This window comes from Hypanus sabinus, unplaced genomic scaffold (assembly GCF_030144855.1).
Source record: "Hypanus sabinus isolate sHypSab1 unplaced genomic scaffold, sHypSab1.hap1 scaffold_220, whole genome shotgun sequence".
Classification (NCBI taxonomy): domain Eukaryota; kingdom Metazoa; phylum Chordata; class Chondrichthyes; order Myliobatiformes; family Dasyatidae; genus Hypanus; species Hypanus sabinus.
This window is the reverse complement of record NW_026780309.1, coordinates 134776-155193: the sequence shown is the minus strand read 5'-3', so window position 1 is coordinate 155193 and position 20418 is coordinate 134776. Positions and strand designations below refer to the sequence as shown.

At 45.1% G+C, this 20418-nt stretch overlaps 1 protein-coding gene across 5 annotated transcripts; it reads left to right on the top strand.

Moving 5' to 3' along the window:
• The first annotated feature begins 2964 nt into the window (after positions 1–2964).
• On the top strand, positions 2965–20047 carry LOC132387772 (zinc finger protein 551-like). 5 transcript variants are annotated; one of them, XM_059960134.1, is made up of 5 exons: positions 2965–3007; positions 6554–6722; positions 7832–7961; positions 15165–15293; positions 18225–20047. In XM_059960134.1, exon 5 carries the CDS (start codon positions 18632–18634, stop codon positions 19484–19486), a length of 855 nt encoding a protein of 284 aa, XP_059816117.1. In that variant the 5' UTR covers positions 2965–3007; positions 6554–6722; positions 7832–7961; positions 15165–15293; positions 18225–18631; the 3' UTR covers positions 19487–20047. The 5 variants fall into 5 exon arrangements, with proteins under 5 accessions (XP_059816117.1, XP_059816116.1, XP_059816118.1 ...); XM_059960133.1 differs by having other exon boundaries at positions 15165–15298; XM_059960135.1 differs by lacking the exon at positions 7832–7961 and having other exon boundaries at positions 15165–15298.
• The last annotated feature ends 371 nt before the right edge of the window (positions 20048–20418 follow it).

Sequence of the window (20418 nt, the reverse complement as noted above, 5' to 3'; positions counted from 1 at the left end):
TTCAGAATACAGGGAAACATTCCATAAAGTCCATGGGATTTATCCAACCTCAGACCATTGAGCTTCCTGAGCATCTTCTCAGTCATAATTTTCACTGCACAAACTTCACTTCCATGACACTCTTGAATGTCCGATATACTGCAGATGTCTTCCAATCATTCAGTTCCACTGCCTTCTCTGCATCTCTCATTACAATATCTCCAGCATTAATTTGCATTGGTTCTATATCTACACTTGACTCTAATTTATTCTTTATATTCTTAACAAAAAAGCTTTTAATACCTTCTTTGATATTTGTTGCCAGCTTCCTCCCATAATTCCTCTTTTCCTTTTCATCTGTGCCCGCGAGTATATTCGAACCCTTTGGGTTCAGATGTAACCCGTCCTTTTCGTACTGGTCGTACCTCCCCCGGAAGAGGCCCCAGTGATCCAGGAATCTGAAGCCCTGACCCCTAGACAAGTCTCTCAGCCACACATTAATACGCCTGACAATGATATTCTTTCATCGTTAGCAGGGGCACAGGCACCAATTCTGAGATTATTACCCCAGAGGTCCACAGGGGTCTGGTTAGCAACGTTTCTTTTTCTGTTCTATGTCAATGCATCGGATGACAGTATTGATGGCCGTGGTCAAATTTACGGATGAAGTCGGATATTGAAAGGTCAGGATAGAGAGCTCGTGGAGGGCTAAAGTATCAGGTTATCACAATGCCATACATACAACTTAAATATACAAACCATAGGCTTACTCCGCGGCTTGAGATTCTTAATTGGAGAATGGCGCTTTATTCACAAAATCCTCATAGCCCACGTGACTGTGCACTGATCCCAGCAATGGATCCCGCCACTGCAGCTCCCCAGTGCACTATGTACTGATTGCAAAGCTACGAAATTGCATGTGAATAGCCTCCCCTTCCCCAACTCCATTCTTTCTGCATCACCGGCAGTCTGGGACATCTCACATCTCGCTGCCTCCACCAGGACATTAAACTGTGAACAACTGTGGTCAGGGACTGATCTCTGGGGAACTCCAAACGCATCCTCCTTCCAGTCTGAAAATGAACCACTCATCCAGCTGCACACTACCCTCAGTTTATCGATCTCCAACGAAAAAGCCTAATCACCTACTCCTGAGGATCAATAGCATTGCTGACTCTGAGTTTACCACTGTCAGATGCCATGAGGGACACAATAATCAGAAAGTTTCTCGTCGCGTCCGTGTAAATAAAATGTAATCTTAGTGGGTGTGTGGCGCATGCCCAGAATGCGAAGGAGATAGACAACCTGAGCAAAGTCACAGACTGATGAAGGGGAGGAATGATCCATTTTGATACAGAGAGGGAAGCAGAGAGTTTGATATTGTGCCTGATGCCGGAACTGTAGACAGCTAGAAGATGAAATCTTGTTCCTCCAAATTGTTTTGTGCTGTAACAGTGTTTTTCTCTGAAGGCACCAAGGAGATTAAAATTACCTGAGTTGAAATGTTCTCCTTCACCCACTGACGTGGTCTGTAAACTTTTAACAGTGTAGAAATGTCAAAAGATCTGTGTGTGGGAATCACAAACACAACAGAACGATAGCTCCGCTGTATCTGTCAGTTCACCAGCGTTTGAATGCCAGTGATCCTTGAATGTCGAGGCCGAGATGCTGGAGAAGACAGCGCCCCACTCGCTGCCAGGAGAGCCCGATCACGTGTCCATGTCTGTGATCTGATTGGATACAATGCCGTGACGTTACAGCAGTTTGACGTCATACTCTGGCTCTCATTTTCGGAAGGGAATCAGTCAGCCATTGCAGATACACCAACAGCTTCGCACTGCGAAGCGGCCGTTCACCTGCTCCGTGTGTATGAAGAGTTAACCCACCTTGTGATGCTCCGGTGAGTTCACAATAAATAGAGGCCACATTTCTGTCCGGAGTGAGCAATGAGCTTTACTCAATTATCCCAGCTGCTGCAGCACCAGCAACTGCACGTCAGGGAGGAAGATCAAATCAGCTCCGTGTTAAATGTTTAACCACCACGGTGACTGAAAGCCGCTGCAGGTTCATGAGGGATTGTTACTGTCAGATTCTGCAGTTCTTGTGAACCCTGGTCACTGAGCATTGGGGGACTCTGTTCTGCTGATGTTAGCCTTAAACTAGACTGATGTTTATTACTGTGTTCCGTGAAAGATAAATCAGTTCTGTATCAAATCCCCTGTCTCTACCACACTCACTAATTTCAAAGGACTGTGCCTCAGACAGCTGGGTTGTTGCAATGCGCCTCTAAAGCCTGACAGCAGACTAGCGAGTGAATCTTCGGTGGAGCAAAGTCAGAATCCAAAGAGTTGCCAGCACCAATCAGGGCTCTAGGTCTCCGGAAAGAGACGGGGTCTGAAGCTTACAAGGAGGAGGAGGAAGAGGAACCAGACCAGCAGGGTGTGGCTATGAATGAAAGATGAGTAACATTTGGAAACTGGTCAATTGAAAAACAAAATGGTTAATGTCTACAAAACATTGCAGGTAATCTGCAGATCAGGCAACAAATGTGGAGAGGAATAAATGGACAGCATTTAGGCTGAGCCCTTTCAGCATGTCTGGACTGTGTACTCCTCTGCTTAGTTGTTGCTTGAACTGCAGAGCTCCTTCAGCATTGTGTGTGTGTGCGTCGCTGTTTTCCAGCAACTGCAGAATCTCTTCTGTTTCATATCTGCATTTGTAAGAGGATTGTACTTTGGCATTAAATAAACGAAATGCCTGTTGATATTGAGTGTATCGTTTATGGGAGCCGCTTTCTTGGTAAAAAAAAAACCTGCTGATTTTTCTACACACAAAACAAACTGAGGTACAGGCATGAAACCAGTGCTTGCAGAAAGTTTTAATGGCACCGGGATTACCCATAAAGCGTTGCGTGTAAAATTTCGCTGTCGCTTGAAGTACCGATCAAATGCGCAGGCGTCAAGCTTGCCGCTGTCTTGGATAACTCCGCATGCGCGCAGTACACAAAATGTCGGGAGGACCGGCAGAGGTAAGAACGGGTGCTGGGTGGGCTTTAATTGAGTGACAATTGCTGTGAACACTGAACACCGTGACTCACAAACTCGGCACAGGCCAGGACTTTTTCCTCTCTCTCAGCCCCACGAACCGTACTCGGGCCCCGGGAGCTTCCGGCTGATCAGGGAATGGGAGCAAATAGATCTCACAGACAGAGCCGAGCTCCAGAAAACTAAATGCAGGGATCAGGAACTCGTAGAAAGGGAACAAAATCTTTCTATCAGCTGTTGAGACAATCACCTTTGTTCCGCCTCCAACCACAGCTGCCGGCAATCCAGGCAACACACACAAAATGCCGGAGGAACTCAGCATTAGTACTCTTTTCTATCGATGCTGCCTGGCCTGCTGAGTTCCTCCAGCATTTTGTGTGTGTTGCTTGTTCTGCCTGCTCTTGTTCTGGCGTTTTCTACCGGTGAGGACATGCTTTAACCCATTCTGTCTGGGTACGTACTGATATCAAACACCTTTGCCCTGGGCAACAAGTAGCTTTCACATCACAAATGTGCCAGACTCCAGTGAGACAGACTACTGCCCTTCCCTTCATATTCTTTGGCATTGCCATCACCGAGTTCACCACTGACAGCCACCTGGAGGGGGGTGGGTGTTCAGGGGAAATCTGACTTAAAGTATCATTTAGCAGGAAAATCACATACAGTGACAAGCAAAAGTTTGGTCATCCCTGGTCAAAATTTCTGTTGCTGTGAATAGCAATATAGTGAATAAAAGATGACCTGAGTTCCAAAAGGCATAAAGTTAAAGATGACACATTTTTTAATATTTTAAGCTCGATTACTTTTTCTTTTCCAACTTTTACAGTTTCAAAATAACAAAAAAAGTAAAGGGTCTGAAGCAAATGTTTGGGCACCCTGCATGATCAGTACTTAGTAACAACCCTTTGGCAAGTATCGCAGCTTGTAAATGCTTTCTGTAGCCAGCTAAGAATCTTTCAATTCTTTTTTTGGGATTGTTGCACATTCTTCCTTGCAAAAAGCTTCCAGTTCTGTGAGATTCTTGAGCCGTCTTGCATGCACTGCTCTTCTGAGGTCTATCCATAGATTTTCAATGATGTTTAGATTGGGGGAATGTGAGAGCCATGGCAAAACCTTCAGCTTGCCACCTATTGAGGTAGTCCATTGTGAATTTTGAGGTGTGTTTAGGATCATTATCCTGTTGTAGAAGTCATCCCGTTTTCACCTTTAGCTTTTTTTTTACAGATGATGTGATGTTTATTTCCAGAATTTGTGGTATTTATTTGAATTAATTCTTTCCTCTACCAGTGAAATGTTTCCTGTGCCACTGGCTGCAACACAAGCCCAAAGCTTGACTGATCCATCCTCATGCTTAACAGTTGAAGAGATGTTCTTTTCATGAAATTCTGCACCCTTTTTTTCTCCAAACATACCTTTGCTCATTGCAGCCAAAAAGGTTATATATTAACTTCCGCAGTCCACAGGACTTGTTTCCAAAATGCATCAGGCTTGTTTAGATGTTCCTTTGCAAACTTCTGATTGTGAATTTTGTGGTGAAAATGGAGGAAAGGTTTTCTTCTGATGACTCTTCCATGAAGGTCATATTTGTGCTGATGTTGCTGCACAGTAGAACAGTGCACTACCACTCCAGACCTTAATCTTCGTTAAGGTCTTTTGCAGTCAAATGGAGGTTTTGATTTGCCTTTCTAGCAATCCTACAAGCAGTTCTGTGGGAAAGATTTCTTGGACGACTTCTGCCATTCCTGTTAACTGCCATTTCTTAATTATGTTACGAACTGAGGAAGCGGCTACATGAAAATGCTTTGCTATCTTCTTATAGCCTCCTCCTGCTTTGTGGCCATCAATTATTTTAATTTTCAGAGCGCTAGGCAGCTCCTTAGAGGAGCCCATGGCTGCTGATTGCTGGGAGAAGGTTTGAGGAGTCAGGGTATTTATAAAGCTTTGAAATTTTCATCACCTGGACTTTCCTGACAAAGATCATGAACAAGCCATAGCACTAACAATCTCATAAAGGTCTGAGACCTTGGTAAAAGTTATCTGAGAGCTTAAATCTCTTAGGGTCCCCAAACTTTTGCATGCTGTTCCTTTTATTTTTTTTCACTCTAAAATTACACAAAACAAAAATAATACACTAATCTTGCTTAAAATGTTGAATAGGGTGTTTCATCTTTAACTTTGACTTTTGGAGATCAGTTCATCTTCTACTCACTTCACTATTCACAGTTCTTGATCCAGGTAAAATGGACCCGGGGATCGAGCTGCTTGGGCTTATGAGGTGTTGAGTGAGTATTTCTGGTCTGGGATCAGCAGTTTGTTTCTGGAGTTCCTTGGAAGCAAAGACTGCTAATCTGAGGAGAGGATGAATTCCCATTCCATCTCTCACAGGGAGAGGCTATGAGTAAATGGGCAGTTCCGTGTTTACAACAGTAGATATAGACCCTTGAGTTTGGTGTTGAACTGTGTTTGGAAATCACCCCCCCCCCCCCCCCCCCACACACACCCACTGTCACCTGTCTGTCACTCGGCAGAAATCAAGCAGAATCTCAAGTTGCTGGAGATCTGCATTAAAAACTGAAAATGTTTGAAGTCATTCTGATGAAATATATTAACCTGAATTGTAAAGTTTGTCCTCTCAACACAGCTGTTCCATACGTGCTGAGTGTTTCTGGTAATTCCAGTTTCTGTTTATTACATTCACCCTGGAATGGTTTATATTTCCTGAAATGGACCTGTTTTAACCTGGAAATGGAAATGGGTCATTCTGTGATAGTAGAGCAGTAAAGCAAGCACAACTTTTCTCTGTAAATTATCCTGGTACCTGTTTGTGTTCAGTACAGTTGTTGCTGACAAGATTTACAAGAATAATCACAGGAAAGATTGGCTTTATGTATGAGGAGCATTTGGTGGTTCCGGACCTGTGCTCAATAGAGTTCAGAGGGACGGTGGGGGTGGTGGAGGGATGTATGGTTAAGTAAACCTACCGAATGCTGAAAAGCCTGGAAACAGTGGACATGGAGAGGATGTTTCCATTAGACGGACAGTGCGATCTGACAGCACAGTCTCAGAATAAAGATGCTTCTCTTTAAAACTGAGATGAGGAAAAAAAAGTGGCCAAAAGATGTCTGATCTGTGGAATTTGCTGCCGCAGAGGTTGGTTGAGGCTGCCATTTGGGTATATTTATGGCAGAGATTAATATACTCATGATTGCTGAGTAACTTCGGGATTACAGGAGGAAGGCAGGAATATGGTGTTGGAATAAAAATCAGCCATGGTTGAGTGGTGGGGCAGACCAGATGGATCGAATCACCTAATTCTGTTCCTGTGTCGTATGTCTTACCATGACTGAATGATGGCTCCTTCTTATCCCATATCGTTTTGTGATGTGTGAGGGACAATAAAAGATTGTTCACTGAGATCATTATATCTTCAACGTTTAAGTTTCAGTGAGTTTTGTTCTTAGTAACATTAAGCAGAAATGTCTGGTGCTCCTTTTTATTGTTAATGTGTTTCTTTATGTTTCATGTTAAAGTTAGACCTGCGGTGAGAGATTTATTGGAAGAAAAAGCCCAACTGGAAGGGAACCACGACTGTAGACGAGGGAACAGCAACAAGTGAACCTGCCCGAGGACTGAGAGCATCAACTGGAGAGAAACCCATCTAACTCAGAGATTCCAGTGATTCAGTCACGAGAAAGTTTGGTGAGTCTCATTTACTCAAACACTGGTCCTTTAGACATTACATACCTCTACAAAAGAAGGTAGGGAATAGTTGGAGTGTGACTGAATGTGCCCAGAAGTACCAGTTATGCCTCTGTCAGACCCAGTTGGAATCACTTCAGGTCTGGTAATGTGCTTCCAGCAGCCCAGCCCTTTAAAAGCTATCCCATTCTGTCAAAGTCAAATCCAGATAAAGTCACTCAGAGACCGTATGAGCACAAACTCTTTATTCGAAGCACCCGGGGCTTATTCAGTTAGTCACTCAAACAGGAAGAGTCTATGACTGTTCCCGCCCAATCCACTAACTGACTAACAATTCCCCTTACACCACAGATATATCTGCCAGATACCCACCACATAAGACAGGCTGGAGCCAAAGTTATTTACTACATGACAGCCCCTAAAGACAAATTACAAAATAGTCATAAAGGCTTACACACACAGAACAGACTGAAGCTGTCCTATCTCTACACGTGAGTGCACAAGGAGATGAGCATCCTGGAACCCGAGCTAGCTTACCTCAAGAAGAAATAGGGCTCAGCATGGCTTAGAGCATCTGGTGCTCATCAGCAGTCTCTTTCAGAAAAACAGGCTGCTATTGTTTAACCAAGTGTTAACCCTTTTGCATACTTTATCACTCCCTCCTTTTGATCATTAAATGATCAACAAAGCAGTAGTTTTTTACAGAGAAAGCAACTGAGTACAGCATTGACTTATCAGTGAGTAAAAACAGCGTTCAACAGTAATTGTAACAATGATATGCACAACTATTAGGCCATAATGCAATATCACGCCCCACATATTAACTAACAGGCCTTCAAAGGCCACCATTTCGAACCTTCAGTGAACCCGTTTAAATCCTGCCCTACTTTCTTCATGCTGTCAATCTCCTTGGCAGTGTGCTCAGAGAGGGATGTAACGTTAGTAGACTCATCAGGGATATAGGTGCAGCATTCTGTGTCAATATTAGCACAGGTTCCACCTTTCTCAGTGAGGATAAAATCTAAAGCCATATAATTCTGTAGGACTGTTTGCCGGATTGCAATCATTTCAGTGGATATTTCTGTTACTTGGGCCTGTGTTTCTGTCAGGGACCCTGCAGTATTGTGTCCAGCTCCTCGTGCTATAGCCAAATTGATTGGTGGATTCCTGGCTACTCCATAGGAGAGAAAAGTGATCATCCAGAATCGCTCAGTTGTTCCTCTCCGCTGCCGTGCACCTGTGAGTATGGCCAGGATTCATGTTTCCCAGTCTAGGAAGTTGTGTTTGGTGGTAGCCTGAGATACCATCCCTCAGAACACCGACAGCCACAGTCATTTCTGATAATACCACATTTCCTCACCTCACTTTCCCGGGTGTTGTTTGAGAAAGCCCAGGCTGAGAGTTCCTCACTCTGGTTGAGTAGGATTACTGACATTGGAATCATAGTTTTACCATGCTGCGGAATTTCAGCACAAACCCAGCAGGCCCCTAGTTCTACCTGTTTGGCATCGGTGTGACAGAGACACAGAAATGTGTTAACATGAGGGCCCCCGGATGCTGGGGTGAGCCCTGTCAAAGACACAAGCATGAACACCACTATCAGAAAATACATTTTCCTTTAGTCTGAGAGAGTCCTTCTACTCAGTTCCTTCAGTAACATGTCTGTAGTCTATTCGATGTATCCACCGAGATTGCCCCTTCAGTTTTGCAGCCGTGGGAGTGGTCAGTAACACCTGATATGCTCCTCTCCACCGAGATCTGAGTTTCCCTCAATCCCAGTTCTTGATCAGGACAATATTCCCCGGTTCTTTGGTGGGATAATCACTCCTCTGTGAGGAGGAGTGAAAATTCTCTTCCTTCTAAGCCTGTCGTATATGTAAGGCTTGGAGAATTTTGGTTATTTCCCATCTCTTCCCCAAGGGTATCAATTTTGAATTTTGCTGGTAGAATTTCTGGGAGCAATGGACACAAGGTGGTCCCCAGGGTGTCCTTATGGACCGTCCATACATCACTTCAGCTGGTGATGACCCTGTTTTCCCCCGTCGGGTAACCTTCATGTGGAATAGGGCTAACGGTAGGTCCTTCAACCAAGTGAGGTCAGTCTCCACTGTTACTTTGGCAATTTAATCTTCAGAGTACCATTGGCTCTTTCCACTATGGCAGCAACCCGTGGGTGGTGTACGGTAGAATTATTGCCTGATAGCTGGTTTGTTACATACCTCTTTGTTCACTTTCACCACAAAGTGTGGGCGCTTGACAGAGCTCAGCATCTCTGGCAGGCCATACCTGGGAATTATTTCCTGTAATAATACCTTCACAACAGTCATAACAGTATTATTGGGAGTTAGAATAGCTTCAGTCCATCTACTAAACACATGTATAATAACTAAGCATTATCTATAGCAATGTACTCTAGGCAATTGAATAAAATCAACTTGTAGACACGAAAAAGGTCCACCTGTCAGGGGAGTCATACCCGGTGTGCTGGTTACAGGTTACCAACCATTCCCTCCTTTCCCAGGTGTGTACAATTCTGTATATAATCAACCAATATTGGTAAGAACTGTGCAGGAACACAAACCTGTCCCACTGGCGTGATCCAAAATCCTAGTTCGGGGTCTTTCTGGCACCCCATCTGGGACCACAGCTTGCACTCCTCCTCAGAGGCGTCCCCCTGAAAAATACGTACCTCCCACATGTCTGGCAAACCCGTTCTGCTTGAGTCACGGAGGATTGCTTGACGGGAACCTGAGAGGACTACAACTATTGAGCATTGTGCAGCAATTTTCGCTGTGTAATCTGCTAAAGCATTGGGTTTAGTGACTCGGTCTGACTGGCGGGTGTGGGCCGCACATTTAATAATAGCCAAATCTCGAGGTAGCTGTAGAGCGGTGAGTAAGTTGTTTACAAAGGTAACATTACTAATGGGGTGGCCAGAGGAAGTCAGGAATCCCCATGTTCCCGAAGTCATGTACAATTCCAAATGCATAACGGGAGTCTGTGTGAACGTTCACACTTTAGTCTGTTGCTAGGATACAGGCAGGAGTCCGAGCAAACAGCTCAGCCTTCTGGGTGGGGGCAGCTGCTTCAAAAGAAGCCTGCTCAGTTACTTCACTGTCCGTCACTATCGCATAGCCAGAATATTGTTTCCCGGCTGGATCCACAAAAGAGCTTCCATCCTCACAAAACGTTGCCTCAGGGTAGAGGGCGTATTGAGGTATGGATGGGAGAATCTATCACCGTGATCCAGACGGGGCAGTTGGTGCGGCCAACTTCATGGCCTGAGGTTGCCCAGAGACGGGGTAAAACGTCTAGGGTTCGGTCAATATTAATAGAGTGTCTTACCAGATATCCCGTCTTCACCTCAGACTCCTTCCAGTATTGGAGTTGTCCCGCGACCAAGTTTTGCCAGTCTCCCTCGTTGCTGGAGGCTTGTTACATCAAAATGTAGGCAAGGAACCCTAGGGTCTTTGGTTTGAACCCAAGGCAAACCCTAAAGGTGGCGTGGGGAACAACCAGTCCTGTGTGTCACCAAAGGAAATCTGGAACTTCGGCCAGAAATGCACTGCCCTCATTTCCTTTAACCTCCCCAATCACCGTGACTGGGAAATTCTGTCCCTCGAGGGGAGCATAACACTGGCTTTGCTCAGTTGAGCACCCCGGAGGGTCACAGCACAGAGTCACATGAGAGCCAGCCGGGGGCAGAAGGGGTTCAAACACAGTGGAGTCCAGATTAAGTGCCCACCACTGGGAGTTCAGAAACTGGGGAAGCTGTTCGATAGTCCCAGAGTGATACCCTTGTCCATGCATAGAATCTCAACTTCCAATGGACAGAGCAAGTCTCTCCCTGCAAAACTACACCCCCGACTGGTGGTGACTGTAGCTGAAACCTCACACTGGTTCCCCGGGAATTCCACCTGCAGTGGCTGGGTACGTGAATACGTACAATCCATTCATTCAAACCCAAACAGAGTGATTGTCGCATCTGATAGCTGAAATCTCTTTTCTGATACTATTTCCTGATTGAGAGAGGTTGTGGTTGCCCCCATATCAATCGTAAACGGAACAGGAATTCCAGCAACTTGCAATGTTACATTGGGCTCTTCCTGAGGGGTGGTGCTCACGGTAGGAAGCATCCTTGATTGTCAATTTCTAAACAGGTTGTTGTCCCCACCTGTCCCTTGGTAGGTGTTTGTTCCCATTTCTTATCCCCAGATACAGCACACAATGTCAGGTCCCAATAATATGTCAAAGCTCATCGCATTCGATTTCGATCATTGTCAGGCCAATCCATATTATTTGTATTAATCATGTTGGCTATCTCAGTTTGTAAGCATTGGAGCAGTAAGGTGTTAAACTGGGGAACAGATTCCCATCATTAAAGACCCGGTCTCCTGCGAAAGTGCCGTAGCAAGCCACAAACCACTCCCAATAGTCTATTCCCGATTCCCCAGGCTTAGGTTTGCATTCAAGAACTTCAGTGATGTTTACAGGTTGCTGGAGAGCCCTTTCCAAGGCTTGAATAATCCAGTCTGTCTGTTCATTCTCATTATGGTTTCCTGCCTGTAACTCCTGACAGGTTTGGTATCACAATTCTGCTTTCCATTTCCGCCCCTCATCAGCTGAGAGAGTCACCCATCAGAGTCCGAATAAATCTTGCAGAGTCACATTAAACATTTGGATAGTACTGCGGACAGACTGAGCAAACTCTGCTGGTTTTTCTTTTCTACCTGGGACCTGCTTCATGATCATTATCATTTCTTGAGGCTTCCAGGGTGCATACACAGGAATCACTGAGGACTGTCCCTCCTCCAGCTGGTGGACTGGGCAGCATTCGGGTGGGCAATTGCCTTCAGAACCATAGAACATTACAGCACAGAAACAGGCGTTTTAGCCCTTCTTGGCTGTGCCGAACCATTTTAGTCACACTGACCTGCACCTGGGCCATATCCCTCCGTACCCCTCTCATCCATGTACCTGTCCAAGTTTCTCTTAAATGTCAAAAGTGAGCCCACATTCACCACTTCATCTGGCAGCTCATTCCACACTCGCCCCACTCCCTGCCTGAAGAAGACCCCCATTGATGTTCCCTTTAAACTTTTTCCCCCTTCACCCTTAATCCATGACCTCTAGTTTTTTTTTTCCGCCTGGCCTCAGTGGAAAAAGCCTGCTAGCATTCACTCTATCTATACCCATCATAATTTTATACACCTCTATCAAAACACCCCTAATTCCAGTATGCTCCAGGGAATAAAGTCCTAACCTATTCAACCTTTCACAATAACTTGGTTTCTCAAGTCCCGGAAACATCCTTGCAAACCTTCTGTGCACTCTTTCAATCTTATTAATACACCTCCTGTAATTAGGTGACCAAAACTGCACTGAATACTCCAAATTCTGTCTCACCAATGTCTTATACAACCTCACCATTACATTCCAACTCTTATACTCAATACTTTGATTTATAAAGGCCAATGTACCAAAAGCTCTCTTTACAGCTTGTGACGCCACTTTTAGGGAATTATGTATCAAATAACAAATAACAATGGACCCAGCACTGATCCCTGTGGCACACCACTAGTCACAGGCCTCCACTCAGAGTAGCAATCCTCCACTACCACTCTCTGGCTTCTTCCATTGAGCCAATGTCTTTGTGGAGCCATTAACTCTGGGGTTCTATTGGATCCTTCCCTCCCCGTCTCGGAATAGTTATCGGTATTCCCTTTCTGCATCTCAGGGTATTGGGACCTCCCCCTTCCCTGCCGCCCCTGTTTTACCCCAGCAGCCACCGTATCTGAGTACTGGGAGGATTGGGGTTCGGGAGCACCGGGTGCACTCGGCTCCTGGTTGGGTGTTGGGGCGGGGTGTACGGTGGGTGCCCACACCTCAGTCACTGTCCTCAAACAGGGTAAGTATGCCAGACGTGGGTTCAGGATCTCTTGTTTCCCTATCAGTTCGAACTTCAGACTGACATTCCTGCCATTCTGTCCTATCTCGGCTGGGCACGGTTTGCTTATGTTGTTTTCCCTGCTCTTGTTTTCTGCGTCTATCCACCCATTCACGCTCTGCTTTTCGCGTCTCCAAACCTTTGGCGTTCCTCCTGCTGTACGTACCTCTACCCTTGTCACATGCATTATTCCTCCAACTTGCTAATAACGTACCATTCCACTCTGCATCTGCCTTATCCTTCCATTCCCTTTCCAACAATTTCCACTTCTTTCCACTGTTCTTATTCCATATCAAATTTACTGCTTGTTCTCATGAGGTAATATCCCAGGTTCCCCCCCAGTGGCCAGATTTTGTTCCCCAATTTCTTATTCAGCGCTGCAATCTTTTTCCTTGTCTGGAAAACTCTCACACATTGTGTAGGGCTGCTCCTGGCCCACTCGTATCAATCGACTGCAATTGACCCATGTTCTCTAAGTAATTTACCCGGCACAAAGCCTCCTGCTTAAGTAACAAACAGATAAATTTACCCGGCTGGCACCTCCTGTCCACTTAATAAATTTACCCGGCTGGCACTTCATGCTCATTTAATAAATTTACCCGGCTGGCACTTCATGCTCATTTAATTAATTTACCCGGCTGGCACTTCATGCTCATTTAATTAATTTACCTGGCACGTCTGCCTCCTGCCCACTTAGTAAAATTTAGCCTCCCTTAGAAGCGTCTCCCAACAGATTCTTTCCCAATCCCTTCAAGGTATGTGATCACCTTGGGCGAGGGTTCGTACCAGGAACTAATGGAGAGCGACGAAAGGTAAAATACCTATTAGGTGCCCGGTCGATCTCCACATTCCCCAGAGTGGTCCAGCCACTTACTCAGCCTCTCTGCTTGGCACTCCCTATATTGGGATCCTGTTCATGATGCCAAATGTTAAAGTTGAATCTGAATAAAACTTGGGAGACTAGGTTCTTATCGTCACCACGGTTTATTGCGCATTCTCCTGCAGGAGTTTGAGACGCACGTCGAAGGAAAGGCACGTAAGCACTGCCATCATCTGGCAAGTGGACTAACTTAGTCAGGTTACAGCCGTGTATTTATACATGAACCCAGACATTTATACATAGTAAGCCCCAGACATTACTATTGCAAGATGTTATTTGAACTGGTATGCCCACCAGGTCTGTTGGCGCAAAACTTAATTACGTAGATAAGAGAGTTCACTAAATGAAGGTTTTAATTACAGATGGATATACTGTCCAGACCTTATCAGTTATTCCCTTTGCAAGGCCCTGACTTAATTACAGACAGATGTTCATTCCTGTCCTTTTCAGCCAGTCCTCCTTCCTTGACTCAAACGAGGGTACAATGTATAATGTTATCAGCTAACGAGGATACAATGCATAATATTATCAGCTCTCAGTGAGTCTCTCTGCATGCCACAGAAAACTGGTAATGAGCCTGTCTTAGCAAACCACTAAACACAGAGTTTACTTCAGTTCAAAAATTCCTATTCAGTCCCTAATATTCTTTTAGCCAGAGGTTACATAGGTTCAAAATATTTTTTTTATATATATCCTTAATTCCTCAGGAGGGTTCACGGGAAATATTTATGTCCATTATAGAAACTGGTGTTCCCTGTGTGTATTGTGGTGATGCAAAAGTTGCTGGAGAATTTACAAGAGGGAAGAAGTGGAGTGATATTTGGAACTCTGACTTTTTAAACCGTAATTTAGCAAACAATCCACTTATGGACAATATGCAAGAGCTTTGGTGAGAAAACCCTTCATTACCCATTACAGGCCTGCTATAGAGTGTGAGAGAGCAGATGAACTCAGTCGAACCTGTTACGTATCCCGTAACTGGATAACTTACCAGCAAAGATAGAGAGGTCCGTTGAAGTCTGATGTCACTATTTTCAAACATTTTTATTTATAAAGCGGCACAAAAGTAAGTGTGCTGTCTTTACGACAGTTATTTAGTTTATAATATTTTCGCTTAGTAATTTATTCAATAGTATTTTCTAGTTAGAATTAGAAGTGTTTAAAGTGTATTCATTGCATGTAAAATATATCGGCATGCGATGACGTCACATCCGGTTTCGCCGCGTCTTGTGGGAAAACACCGGTTTGAAATTAGCGCGAGGGTGGGGGCTTTCCACGAGGCTCACCTGAGCACAAGCAGTTTTGCAGGCATGAGAAATCACAGTGAGAGCAACGCTGTAAGTTAATAGATAATCGATATATTGAACTAAGATGTTAATGCTGATCCTGTTAGAGGTAACGACGGTAGATAATGTTTATGCTTTCGTTAGTTAAAGAGTCGCAGATAGTTTGCATGGAAGTGTATTTAAAGTAGTCAATGGAGCAGGTAAACTCTCCCTGTATACTGCACCTTAGTGTAATGTAGTTATAGTCACCTTTGCAAGTATTTACACTTGAAATGTGATATTAAGGAAGGAACAAATACTGTATCAATCTTGTATTGTTTTATCAACAGTTTTCACCATATGTTAATGTGAAGAGTGAACAGTAAATGGTTAATCTTACTGCGATCTGGTTTGCATTGGCTGTGGTTTATCCGGACGTTAAATTCGGCGTTTCGTTACACCCGAAGGAGAACGTTACAGTAAGGTTAATACAAACATTCAGATAATGCACGTCGTCAATACTCAGTCTAAAGCGCGGGTGTAGTAATAATCATCATTAAAAAGTAATCTAGACTGTTGTCTAGGGGATAATATATTGTCTGTTGCAAATATAAAAGTCACTCAGAAGTCTGCAGACTTTAGCCTTTCGGGGTTTCACATGTTTTAGAGGGATCGGTGAAAAACGAAAAAAAACTTGCCCAGGTCTTTATGAAGTCACTCCGTAAAATCAGGGGAACGTGGTTTCCCCGTTGTTAGTTCAAAGTCCTTCTCGGTATTATCAGCCACCCGCTCCCCAGGCAAAGGAGTTAGGAGCGCACATGGCGTTGAGTGACTTCCAGCTATTACGGGAGCCTTGAGCGAGGGTGTCCTTCTGGTGCGTCGCTGGAGTACTGCCTCCTGCAGTCCCCTTTTATCTTGACTTGCAGAGTTGTAGATGTCCATCAAAGTAGGGTGATGCAATCCCCACCCCCACATTGCCCGAGGGTGTCCATATCCATGGTAACTGTCACGTAGCAGGGACATGCACGTCACACAGGTGCCTCTAAGAACAATGGCCAAAACCGTTGCATTGTCTCTCACTTCCTGGGTCCGAGACCCAAATTAATAGCAATCTTGCGATTCTCCGGAAGGAAGGGGCTGCTCCCGCCCCTTCGGCCCCTCCGAGCTGTGGTACATTCATAACAAACCCAGAGGAGGTCAAAGTTCTTATTGACAGTGATTTGCTAGCTGTTAAAATGAATACCTCAGTACAGAATAATCACGATGCACATTATGCAGGAACAGTTTGTGGTTGTGATGAATTGCGTCCCCAATATCGTTTGGGCCCCTTTTAAACACCTGTCACTGTAAATGCCCTGACTCATGGGAAGTTCACATCTACAGATGCACTGGGCTGTCTGCATCACACTCTGCAGGTTCCTGAGATTGAAGGAAGTACAGTTCACATATCAGGCAGTGATGCAGTCAGTCAGGATGCTCTCAATTGTCTCCCTGTAGAAAGCACTTAGGATTTGGGGCCCATAACAAACTTCTTCAACCATCTGAGGTGTAAAAGTGGCTCCTGTGCGCTTTTCACAACACAGCCGGTATGAACAGACCATGTGAGATCCTTGTTGATGTTTGTACTCAGGAACTTAAAGCTGTTCACCCTCTCAACCCCAGATCCATTGATGTCAATAGGGGCTAGCCTTTCTCCATTCCTTCTGTAATCCACAATCAGCTCCTTTGGTTTTGTGACAATCAGGGAAAGGTTGTTTTCTTGACACCAGTCAGATATTGTTCAGACCTCAGATAAGAGTCAGCAATCAAATGGTCAAGCATGGTATGAATGTGCTGAGCTGCATTTATCACAATTCAAGAAGCATCGTAGGAAAGCCAGATGAGCTGAGGACAGGGAATTAAGATATTGTACCCATTATTGGGACTTGGTTGCACCCAACAGTCTGAGGGATTTAGAGGAACAAATTTCCAGATTAGAGGAACAAATTTTGCTGTTTTCTGGCCAAGGAGTACTTGGTAAGTGGGAGGCCTTCAGAAGTGTAACTTTGAGGGTGTAGAGTTTGTACGTGCCTTACAAAATAAAAGTTGAAAGGTGACTGGGGCAGGAAACCTTGGTTTTCAAGAGGTATTGAGGCCCCGGATATTTTGTTCCTCTAAATGCCTCAGACTGTTGGGTGCTACCAAGACTCATTAATGACTAAAATATCATGATTCCACGCACTGAGCTCATCTGAATTTCTTTACTTGTCTTCAGTTGGTTTCTAAAAGCTTCCCAATAGTTTTTGCTCTTTCGTTTGCCCTCTGTTTTGCTTTTTTGTTTGCTTTGGCTTCTCATCTCAGCCACAGTTGTGTCCTCCTGCCTTTCCAATGCTTTCACTTCTTTGGGATGTATCAATCACTCAGCTCCCAAATTGCTCCCAGGAACTCCAGCCATTGCTGCTCCGTTGTCACTCCTACCGTTTCCCTTCCAAACAAGTTTGGCCAGCTTCTCTGTCACAGAAATGTGGAGAAGTTCAGTACGGAAACAGGCTACTTGGCCCATCTAGTCAATGCTGAAAAAACATTTAAGCTGTCAAATGCAACTATCTGCACCGGGACAATCACTCTCCATACCCCTACCATCCAGGCTCCCATCCAAACTTCTTTTAAATGCTGAAAACGAGCTCATATTCACCGATTGTGCTGACATCTCATTCCAGTCTCACACAACCATTTCAGTGAAGTCTATTTCCACACGCTCCCATTAAATTTTTACCTTCACCACTTACATCGCCACACCCAACCTCAGTGAAAATGCTGCTCACGTTTACCCTATCTGTACACAAATAATTTTGTATACTTTGAACAAAACCTGAAAGCAATGTATGGTTCCCTTGTTTATGTTCAGAGCGTATTTCAGATGAAAAGATGATGAGGGGCATTGATTGCATGGATAGCCAGAGGCTATTTCCCAGGTTTAAAATGGCTAACATGAGGGGCATAGTTTTAAGGTGCTTGGAAATGGATGCTGCGGGGCTGTCAGGGGTAATTTTTTTTACACAGAGGGTGATGGGTGCGTGGAATGCACTGCCAGATGTTTGTGTGAGAGTGTTTCAGTTACTGTGGGGTCGGGCACCCATGCAGCTCAGTGGGAACAGGGAATAATATCAATGGAGAGAGTCAGACTGAGCCAGGTCACAGATTGGAGATGGCAGAAATGCCCCATTCTTGCAGAGACAGGAAGGGCATCAGAGAGTTTGCTGGTCATTCCAGATACCAGCACTGTTCCCAGTTAGATGATGACTTCTCTCTCCAACTTGGGTTGAACTTCACTGTAACAGTGTGATGCCAGATCACACCTTGACAAATCGGTGATCTCATTTGAAATGTTGTACTTCACCCATTGATGGATTTTGTAAATTTTTTTACAGGTTAAAAATGACAAGGAATTTGTCTACGGGAATCTCAAACAGATCACGTCAGGTTTGCTGTCTCTATCCAGATATTTAAGACGAGGAGCAAGGGATTCATTCAACCTTCCTTCCTGCTCAGACTGTGTGGAGGGATTCATTTGCTCATCTGACTGACTGGCACACCCGTTATTTTACACAAGAGAGAGTCCGTTCATATTCTCAGACTGTGGGAAGGGATTCACTCGGTCATCTCAACTGAAGGAACATCAGCGGGTTCACACTGGGCAAGGCCATTCATCTGTTTTGTGGGTGAGAAGGGATTCAGTCACTCTTCCCAGCTGTGGAGACACCAGTCAGTTCACACTGGGCAGAGGCTGGTCATCTGCTGAATTTGTGGAGAAGGATTCATTCGGTCATCTGATCTAATGGCTCATCAGCGAGTTCGCACTGGTGAGAGGCCATTCACCTGCTCGGACTGTGGGAAGGGATTCAAATACTCATCTAAACTGAAGGAACACCAGCGAGTTCACACTGGAGAGAAGCCGTTCAGCTGCTCAGACTGTGGGAAGGGATTCACTCGGTCATCCAACCTACTGACACACAGGTCAGTTCACACTGGGGAGAGGCCGTTCACCTGCTCGGACTGTGGGAAGGGATTCACTTGGTCATCGGACCTACTGGTACACCAGCGAGTTCACACTGGAGAGAGGCCGTTCACCTGCTCAGACTGCGGGAAGGGATTCACTTGCTCATCCCAACTGAAGGTACATCAGAGAGTTCACACTGGGGAGAGGCCGTTCACCTGCTCAGATTGTGGGAAGAGATTCACTCGGTCATCTGAACTACTGGTACACAAGTCAGTTCACACTGGGGTCAGGCTGTTCACCTGCTCGGACTGCGGGAAAGGATTCACTCGGTCATCCACCCTAATGGCACACCAGCGATTTCACACCGGGGAGCGGCCATTCACGTGCTCAGACTGTGGAAAGGGATTCCCTTGCTCATCTAACCTGAAGGAGCATCAGCGAATTCACACTGGAGAGAGGCCGTTCTCTTGCTTAGACTGTGGGAAGGCATTCATTTCGTCATCTAAACTGAAGGTACATCAGCGAATTCACACTGGGGAGAGGCCATTCACCTGCTCAGACTGCGGGAAGGGATTCACTCAGTCATCTGACCTACTGGTACACCAGTCAGTTCACACTGGAGAGAGGCCGTTCACCTGCTCAGACTGCGGGAAGGGATTCACTCGGTCATCCAAACTACTGGTACACCAGTGAATTCACACTGGGGAGAAGCCGTTCAACTGTTCAGTCTGTGGGATGAGATTCAGTCAGTCATCCACCCTACAGAGACATCTGCGAGTTCACACTGGGGAGAAGTCGTTCACCTGCTCAGTCTGTGGGAGGAGATTCACTCGGTCGTCCCACCTACTAAGTCATCAGCGAGTTCACACGGGAGAGACTGTTCACCTGCTGTGAATGTGGGAAAGAATTCATATGGTCATCTTGACTACAGAGACACCAGCAAGTTCACACCAGTGGTAGAGTCTGTTCACCTGCTCAGACACTGGGAGGAGTTTCTCTCAGCCTTCTCAATCAAATGTGCATGATTGAGTTCAGGCTGGGTACAGGCCGTTCACCTGCTGTGAATGTGGGAAGGGATTCACTCAGTAACCTAACCTTGTGACACACTACTGGGTTCACACTGGGGAGAAAGTTTCAGTAAGCTTCATGCTGGAGATTTGTCCATCACCATTGCTGAATGCAATTTCTTCTGGATATTCACCTTTAATGGGACTAGAGTTTACAATCTGGATCTGGGAAAAATAAATCAGTTCAATTTTAAACTGTGTCTCTGGTACTTAGTGAATGTATAGCACACCTAGTGTACAGTAGAGAAGTTATAACAGTGTACAGTAGAGAGTCAACTCAGGCCAGCTGTGCCCTGCCAGTGATTCTATTCCATGACAGTTTGTTTCAATCCTCCCCTGTTGTTCATCTCTCGCTCTCCTTGTGGTAATGGGTTTCAAACAGTCACCACTCCGTGGGTGAAGATGTTCCCGTTGAATTCTCTGTAGACCGAAGAAGTCGAGTTGACTGCAGTTCTATCTGACAATTTCCTCATCCTTCAAATCTCTGGGCTGAGGAGGAATGATATTGGTAGTTAACCCCCTTATTCATGCCTCATTTCCACATTATGGGTTATTTTT